Source organism: Solanum tuberosum, unplaced genomic scaffold (genome assembly GCF_000226075.1).
Source record: "Solanum tuberosum cultivar DM 1-3 516 R44 unplaced genomic scaffold, SolTub_3.0 scf00359, whole genome shotgun sequence".
Taxonomy (NCBI): Eukaryota; Viridiplantae; Streptophyta; class Magnoliopsida; order Solanales; family Solanaceae; genus Solanum; species Solanum tuberosum.
In genome coordinates this window covers 119999-129153 of record NW_006239281.1, presented here as the reverse complement: position 1 = coordinate 129153, position 9155 = coordinate 119999, and the positions used below count along the sequence as shown (strand labels likewise).

At 34.4% G+C, this 9155-nt stretch overlaps 1 protein-coding gene across 1 annotated transcript; it reads right to left on the bottom strand.

Annotated features, from left to right (window-relative positions):
- Nucleotides 1-237: 237 nt before the first annotated feature.
- Nucleotides 238-1202, bottom strand: LOC107063432 (uncharacterized). The gene is made up of 2 exons (XM_015315321.1): nt 1089-1202; nt 238-972 (listed from the first exon to the last, which is right to left on the bottom strand). Exons 1-2 carry the CDS (start codon nt 1200-1202, stop codon nt 238-240), a joined length of 849 nt encoding a protein of 282 aa, XP_015170807.1.
- Between the last annotated feature and the right edge of the window lie 7953 nt (nt 1203-9155).

Genomic DNA, 9155 nt, shown 5'->3' with positions numbered 1-9155 from the left:
TTATTTTTTAATTTTTTTTTTTTAACATTCTGCATTTTATTCATCTTAACTCAAAAGTACAATGATCTGAGGGAGATACAAAAAGTAGCTTACTTCTCCTTAATTTGAAAGGATTTAAACTCCTATTTGAGATGAAGAAAATGCAAAAGATGATTGAAACCTTGGTCATAACCAAATGACACCAAGTTTTCAAATCTAACAATCTGTCAAAAGGTAGATTCTAAACGAAACTCCGCCTCAAGGCGGGTCCCAGATGATCTCTATCTTCTTTTTTCGGATAGTTCTGAAGTTAGCCATATTCCATCTATCCATAGTCATAAGGCCCTTAATTCTTCTAGGAAGTTTAGCAAAAGTTGTAAACATAGTGCTCTGTTGATTAGTATGGCATAGCGATGCCAGTTTGTCAGCAACCTTGTTGGCCTCTCTGTAACAGTGTCGCAAAATATAACTTGTATTCTCCATGTGGGCTTTTAGTTCCTCCATTTCTCTCTGTATCTTCCATGGGGTAGAGTTCTGATCGTTGACACAATTTACTAGTAATTTTGAGTCACTTTTTGCCAAGATAAACTCATATTCATTGTTGATACACCACCTTATGCCATATAACAGCGCCATAGCTTCAACCCAATTACTAGTGCCTTCTCTAAGATTTAGTGAGTAAGCAAAAAAAAGATACCCCTCGCAATCCCTAATCACCCCTCCACCTCCACAAAGATCATTTTTGCAGCTACCATCTGAGTTTAGTTTCACAAAACTAGTCGATGGTTTACTCCATTTAACCATAGCTCTTCTCCTACTGTTAATATTACTCATCTTCAGATGGACAATAGACTCCCAATTAGGAATTAGTTTCACATTCACAAATTGGATGGACACCAGCTGAGTTATAGTAACAACAATCTGACTTATACATTTCCTGACACTATATTGTTCTTTTCCATACTTCTCCCCACATCTTGTTTTCCATAATTCCTATGTAGCCACAATAGGGAGATATTTCACAATTAAGGCTAGGACCGGATTTCTAGTTTTCGAGGTCCACCAGTTCCTAAGCAGAAGTCTCAAGGGAATGTTTAAAAACGAGATACCAAATAGACCACACAGGATTGACCATATCTCTTTCGCAAACTCTCCAGAGCACAGTAGATGATCAATATCTTCTTCTTGGGGATTCTTGCAACAACAACACCTTGAGGGGGCATGGATGCCCATCCTCATCAGATTTGAATCAGTAGGTATTTTATCCCTCAAGGCTCTCCAAAGGATGAAGTTCATTTTAAAAGGGACTTTGTAGTTCCAATTCATGGCATTGATCCAACTCTTATCCCTTTTTTGTCTCATGATGTTCCATGTTGAGGAGATAGTGAAATTGTTTTTTTCATCAGAAGTCCATATAGCTTTGTCTTTCACATTCGGATTGAGATTGATTTGCATAGAGTTTATGTGGTTCATTATATGGTCCGTCAAATAAAGATCCCAACCACCCCATTGCCAATGGCCATTCAATAATATTTCAGAAAGATTGTCATTTCTGGGGATTCTAGCTCCAATACCTGACCAGTTATCATACCACATGGATACCTCTCCTCTTCCTATCTTCCACAGGATGTGTTTGTCCATAGTCACTTTTACTTTGCACATTGCATTCCAAGAATGAGAGTTCCCTGAGTACCATTTTTTTTAACAGGGTGAATTCTTTGACAATATTTAGCTAGGATGAAGTCACCCCACAGAGATTCCCTAGCCCTCAAGTTCCACCATTGTTTCACAGTAAATGCAGCACAAATATCATGAATTCTCCTAAACGCTACTCCTCCTTCTTCATATGGGTAGCACATTTTCTCCCAAGAAGCCCAGTGGTGTTTCTTAACTTCATCTGTACCTCCTCAGAAAAATTTGTTAAGCATTCTTTCAATCTGGTTCATAACTCCTATTGGGGGTTGCATAGCAGCAAAAAGATGGATTGGCATAGATAGTAGGACATGTTTAATAAGTATTGCCCTCCCTCCTACTGATAGAATTTTAGTATGCCAACCCCCAATTTTGTTCAAAATTTTGCCCATCAGATCTGAAAAGAGAGTTGTAGTTTTCCTTCCAACATAGAGAGGGCACTCTAGGTACTTGATTGGAAAGCTCTTGTGAACAATTCCTGTAATCTCTTCTATCATTGTTATTGCTTGATAATGTTCTTTGGGAGAGATAGACACACTTGATTTCTGTTTGTTCACCATCTGTCCTAATACTTTTTCATATGTACTCAGAGCCCCCATCATCAATTCTAAGGATTTCCTGCAACCACTGGAAAACAAAATAATGTCATCAGTAAAGGCTAGGTGATTAATAGAGGGGCATCTTCTATTCATGCTAAATCCAAGGAATTCAACATTGTTGTTCAAGGCATTGAGTTTTTGAGACAGAAATTCAGCACTTGTTACAAAAAGGGAAGGAAAAATAAGGTCTCCTTGTCTAAGGCCTCTTTCTGATTTAAAAAAGTCATGTTTATTTCCATTAACTAGCAAGGAGTACCAGTTACTAGAAATATGTCTATATATCATATCAATCCAGGTTTCACAAAATCCCATCCTTCTCATGAGAATGCATAAATAAGGCCAAGATACCCTATCATATGCCTTAGCCATATCAAGCTTAAGAACAACATCACCATTAAATTCAGCTTAACAATATCTTGGATAATTTCTTGAGCTAGAAGAACATTCTCAGTAATGGATCTACCTTTTATGAAACCACTTTGATTGTTACTAATTAGAGAAGGAAGGATCTTGCTCAACCTAGAGTTTAGAACTTTTGAATTTTTTTTGCTAATTACATTACATAAGCTTATAGGTCTCATATCAGAGAAACTTTGAGGAGAATTGACTTTAGGGATCATAGCTATACAAGTATGAGTTAACTATTTCGGCAAGTTAGCCCCACAGAAGAAGGCATAAAAAGCATTAGTAATATCGTAAGCAACCAGATCCCAACAAGATTGAAAGAACTTAGCTGTGAATCCATCAGGCCCAGGGGCACTATCAGGATCCATTGACATTAGATTACTCTTAATCTCTTCTTCACTCGGGATTTCAATCAGGGAAGCATTGTTTTCCTCAGTGATCATGATGTTGATTGCTTCTAGGTCTGAGTAATTATTAAACTCGGGAGTTTAACTGAAAATTCCTTTGAAGTATCTCACTCCTGCCTCAGCCACTTTATCGCTTCCTTCTACCCATTGTTGATTTTCATCCATGATTTTGTTGATGCTGAGCCTTCTTCTTCTATCCTTAATGACTCTGTGGAAGTAAGCAGTGTTAGCATCTCCATCTTTTAGCCATCTCACTCTAGCCTTCTGTCTTAGAATAGCTTCTTGAATTTTAAGTGATGGACATATTCAGCCTTCGCCTTGTTAAGGTTGGTTCTGTTAGCATGAGTGTTATCTTCTTGGAGGGATTGTTCCAGCATGGCGATGTTTGTTTCCATAGTCTTTGTCACACTATGGATGTCGCCATAGGTATTTTTAGACCAACTGCTCAGGTGAGAAGCCGTTCTTTTCAGTTTTTGGTGCAGCACCCATAATGGATTTCCTTGATGATTTTCATCCCAAACATTCTTAACAGTCTCCCGAAATTGAGGATGCTCAGTCCAAATATTTAGAAACTTAAAGTATTTGATGAATTCCTCTTCTCTATTACTGAACTGCACAATTAAAGGAGAGTGATCAGAGCAAGTAATAGGTAAATGAGTAACATAAGTACTGTTAAAACTATCAAACCACTCAAAATTGTACAAGACTATATCCAGTCTTTTCTAGATGGTGTTTGGTGCATCCCTGTTATTACACCATGTGTTAATATTCCCTGAAAAACCTGCATCTTGCATCCCACATTCCTCAATAAAGTTAATGAAATCAAAGCTTTTGTCCAATCTATATGGAGTGCCTCCGGTCTTTTCTTCCACCTCAGCTATGACATTAAAATCTCCCAGAATGCTCCATGATCCTTGAATTGTGTTAGAAAAAGAGCTTAGATCTTCCCAAAGGAGCTTCCTCAAAGTTGTCCTGCACTTAGCATAAACAAATGATGCATGGTAAGCAATTCCTGAAGCTACATGATTAATGTGGCAAGTAATATGTTGTTCAGAATCTTTGATGATGTTGACTTTGAAATCATTGGTCCAAAAGAGCCAAATTTTTATTGTTAATATTCGCATAAGAATCTTGCATATCCAAGTGTCTCATATAGAAACCGACTTGGTCTGCTTGGACAAAAGGTTCTTGCAAGCTGATAAAAGAGATTTTGTATTGGTTCTTTAAAGTTTTGAGTCTTTCAAAAGCACTTAGAGTTCTAACACTCCTAATATTCCATGAGATTGTACTAATCATTTGGAATTAGTGAGATTAGAACTTTGCATATCCATGTGATCTTCCTTATGATTGACCATCTTAGACTTGTCCTCATTGACTGAAGGTAGTCCGCTAGTGGTTATCATCTTAGATAAGGAAGAAGAATTTTGATCTTGTACAGTTACAAAATGAGGATTGTTTTCTTCCCTGGTTTGTTTTTCCATAACCTTGTTGGTATCTTTGTCTAGGTGAGGCTCCACAACATCATGAAAATGATCTTCATCCATCTCTTCCTCTGAAGCTGATTCATAATGTTTGTATTCATCATCCTCAGCTTTATCAGTTAAGATGTCCGTGTTATCAGTTTGCTGTATTTGATTTTTACTTTCTCTAGGATCATCGGGTGGTTGGTTAATCCCTTCGTTCATTTGTCTCTGATTACCATTTTTTCCTCTGTCGACTGGATTTAAATCTTTTCCCATATCCATGTTGTCATGGGATTCAAAGTTTTGGGATATCGCTATTGTTCCCTCCAGTTCTTTCGCAGAGTTTGGATGAATATTCTTGGTCATAGTGTTATCTCCCTTGTTGGTATCATTGTTGATGGATTCTCCACTAATTCATCTTCTGCTTTTTGTTCTCCTATCGTAAGGAGGGTTCATGTTTTCCATATTCTTCTTCTGGACTCCTTTACCTCTACTAGAGGTTTGAGTATAAGTTTCCTAGGCAGTCTTCTGATTAGTTGTTACCTTTCGTTTACATTTTTTGTTACTTGGTGTTTCTTCTTTGTCTTTATTTTAAGCAGTGAAGGTCATTCCAAACACTCCCGTTTTTCCAATCTCGCTCTAACCACTGATCTCCTTGACATTTTTGATGATTTGAACCTTCTCAGAAACTGGTTCTCCTTCAGTACTCTTTTTGAATGGGTTTGTGTCCTCTTTGTATTTATTCTTTCCTTCTCCTTTTTCTTTTGTGGCTGTTTTCCATCCTTCCTCATCTTTGTTCGCTTCGTTGACCTCTTTTGGCCTGTTTGAGGGGTTCCTTCGTTTAGGTTGCTTTTAGTGGCTTCCACTTCTATATTCATGTGAGAACGAGTTGAATCTTTTGGTGGCTCCATTCTTGCTCTCTGAGTCTTCTCGTTGTTTTTGTTGTCATCTTGATCAACCATCTTTCATAGTTCGGGATGTAGCATTCTGCAGCTGTCATCTTTATGCCCCTGCACTTTACAGTGAAAACAATACTCGGGTACACTTTCATACTCTACCCTTTGAGTGATAGACTCAGATTTCCCATCTTCACCTTTTACCTTTATTTGGATTTTCGTCACCATGATTTTTGTTAAATCCATTTCCACTTTGATTTTCGTTGTGGTCGGCCTTGTTTTGGAAAGAGTGGCTTTATCAGTGATAATGGGTACACCAATTGGGGCCACTATTCTACACAGAGCTTCCCACTCGAAAAAATGCCATCTAAGATCTGGAAGATTAACCCAAACAGGGGCCAAGGTTGTTTCTGCTTCAGGTTTGAAATTTGGCGTCCATTTCAACAACTTCATTTGGGTATTACAAATATTCAGAAAGTTCCGACCATAAACATTTCTGTGATCTTCTTCTAGGTTGAAATCTATGAATACATGATACATGTTGTAGGCTCCTATCTTAACTGATCCTTTGATAGGAATATTTTTCGAGAAATCCTCTCTGATTTTTTCAATTGAAGGTCTAATCCTTATAAACTTACCTACGATGGTAAGTTTGCAAATTTCAGCCAGCCGGTCATTTTCCTCTTTAGAAAAGGATACTACAGGCTTACCTTATAAGAATTCGTAAGGACGATGTTGAAGCTTCACCGTCTTCTTTGAGTTTCTGCCATTTGATACCCCAAGAGCTGCCGCATAGTTAATTTGGGGATCTTTTGGATAGATTTGTTCATTTGGGTTGGTGGAAATAGTCAGACCATTTAACGGAGGAAAGTCCGATGTGGATCGATTTGGTGGTTTTGGGGGGGCACGCGGAAGATCTAGCTTCTGTGCGCCGGAAGCCATGGCGAGCAGCTGCTCGTGGAGTTAGCAAAGTTGACCGTTAGCGGTCTTTTGTTACTGTTAGGAGCACAAATGTGTAAGGTTGCTGTAAGAAGGTTTTTAATTTTTTTTATTGAAAGATATAAAAACTAAACAAAGGGAATAATTATATCCAAACAATCAAAACTCTTTATCTTGATCCTTTTGAGTGTTTATTCGAAAGAAGAAACTCATTTAGCCAAAATATGAAATTCTATAAAAGCTAGTCAAAAGAGGTTTTTGTATGATGTACTCATTCAAGAAAATATATTTTTATTCCAATATTGGGAGTTAGTCATTTTATTATGTTTATCAAAAGAGGTGTATTTAAAATAAAAAATAACACTAAAAATATTAGTCTGCTAATCGAAATAAGTAAATAAATATGCAAAATATAAAATGAAAACTTGCATAGATATGCTATATTAAGAAAATATTTATTATGTATAGTAATACAATTTTTTTCGCTAGACACTTATTATACATTTAAAATACAGTTTAATTGATATTGCAGAGATAATTTATAAAACACAATTAATACAAATTTTATTGATGGATAATACATTTATCACAAACTTTAATGCAATTATAATACAACTTATCAATTTCTTACTAAACAAGCACAATATATTTTAAACACATATAATACATCTATATTGCATGCATAATTCACTTTTAATACATAATACATAATTATCATACTATTGCTATAAATGATAGTAAATAAAAAAATAATTTAAAATCAATAATATTTATTAAAATGTACTCATCCAAGTAATTTTTTCAATACAAAATAAAATATCTAAACCCCGTTATAATATTGTATTAAGTGAAATCATTAAAACTCAACTTTTATTTAACAAATTAAAAACAACTTTTCTAGTTTTCAAGTAAATTACAAATTCAAATCTCTCTCGTAAATAGTAAAATCAATGATTGATTTTGTATGATATATTCTTCAATCTTTGTGGAACAATATCTTAAACTGCACTATAATCTAATAGAGTAAGAACAAAAATCATACACATTATGCACACCAGTAGTTTAAATAGATGAGGCGAATTAGACAAGCGCTCTGGAGTAATATTGATTTTATAACTAGTAAGTTGTTATAAAATATTATAGTGTGGATGTCCACTACACTAAGAAGTTACTCTCACCCATTATCTCCATTACTTTCCTCCATTATGAAGATAACCATAACCTTCATTACCTTCACCTTTATAACCATTATTCTTGTAACCTTTCACTTTCATAACCTCTCCCATTATATTCATGTTTATGACTAGCCTTTTGTATGCCTCTATGATACACTATAAATAGAGGCATAAGAGTTCATATTGTATACACTTGAAGATTTGGTGAACACTTGAAAGAAAGAAAGTTATCTTATACTGTTCCTCTTGTCTTATATTCTTATTGTCTTCCCTGGGCAATCCGCCAGAGACAAGGACTTACCATTTGCTGTTCTAGTGGGTATGTATTTATACTCGTGTTATAGCTGCTAAAAAGCTATTTTTTCTTTATATTGTTCTTAAGTTTTACAACATAAGTTAGATTTTCAAAATAGCTAACTAATGTGGATGTTTAACTGAATTAGAGAAATCTACTTGTAACTTTGAAATATATATCTTTCATTTGAATACTCAACAATATATAAAATTAGTTCACATTCCATTTTAGATAACTATAATTTATATTTCTTTTAAAGAAAACTATAGTTCACAGTTCTTAATAAAATTTTGAATAATCATTGCTATCTAATCTATTTGAAAAGTTATTTAAGTCTCCAGAAGAGAATGATATGTACCACCAAATGAAATAATTATTTAAAAAAAAGATGAATTATTTTTATGATGGAGTGGATTCTAAATAGGAAAAATTACGCGGATAAGCAAATATATACTAGTTAATTAGTTAACATAGTTATATCTTGCCTTAATTACAATTCCGACCTACTTCTAACTATAATTACGTGACTCAATTTTTTAATTTTGTATAATTCACACATTTGTATAATTCGGAAATTGTATAATATAATTATAATGTAATTTTGTATAATATAATTTGTATAATGGTTCAAAGTTCAGATGTTTGTCTTTGTACAAATTCGTTATTTCGAGTTTATATAAAAATAACTGAATTATACAAACTCACCTGCAAATTATACAAATGATGCATCTTAAACTATAGCTACATCTCATAAATATGCAAATATAGCTATAAAACATAAAGTAATTAAATTTATAATGACTATTTGCGAAAATTTTCCCCAAATAATATGTCTAACCAAATTAGAGCTGTCAATATGGGCTAGCCCATCCCATCCGGGCTAACCCATACAAGCTTTGACATTTTACGGGCCAGGCCAGGCTAGCCCATTTTTGGTGTGGGCCAGAAAACGGTCAGCCCAACCCACGAGTACGTGGGCTACAGGCTTGCCGGGCCAGGCCACTTTTTTAAAAGTTATATATATTTTTATAATTATTAAATTAAATTATAAATTATAATTTAAAAATATTTTCATAAATATCGACAAAACAATATTACATGGTGTTAATGTTACTACTTGTTAATCAAATCCACAAATAAAATTATCTTTATAATATTTATTAAGTTTTTTTTAAAGTAAAAATATAAATATCTAAATAGAAATATTAACCTAACTGTTTTGCAATGATCACAATAAAACACAAAAAATATGACAATATTCTAACCATAAAAATGTAAAAAATAAACTCCTTAAAAAATCATGAA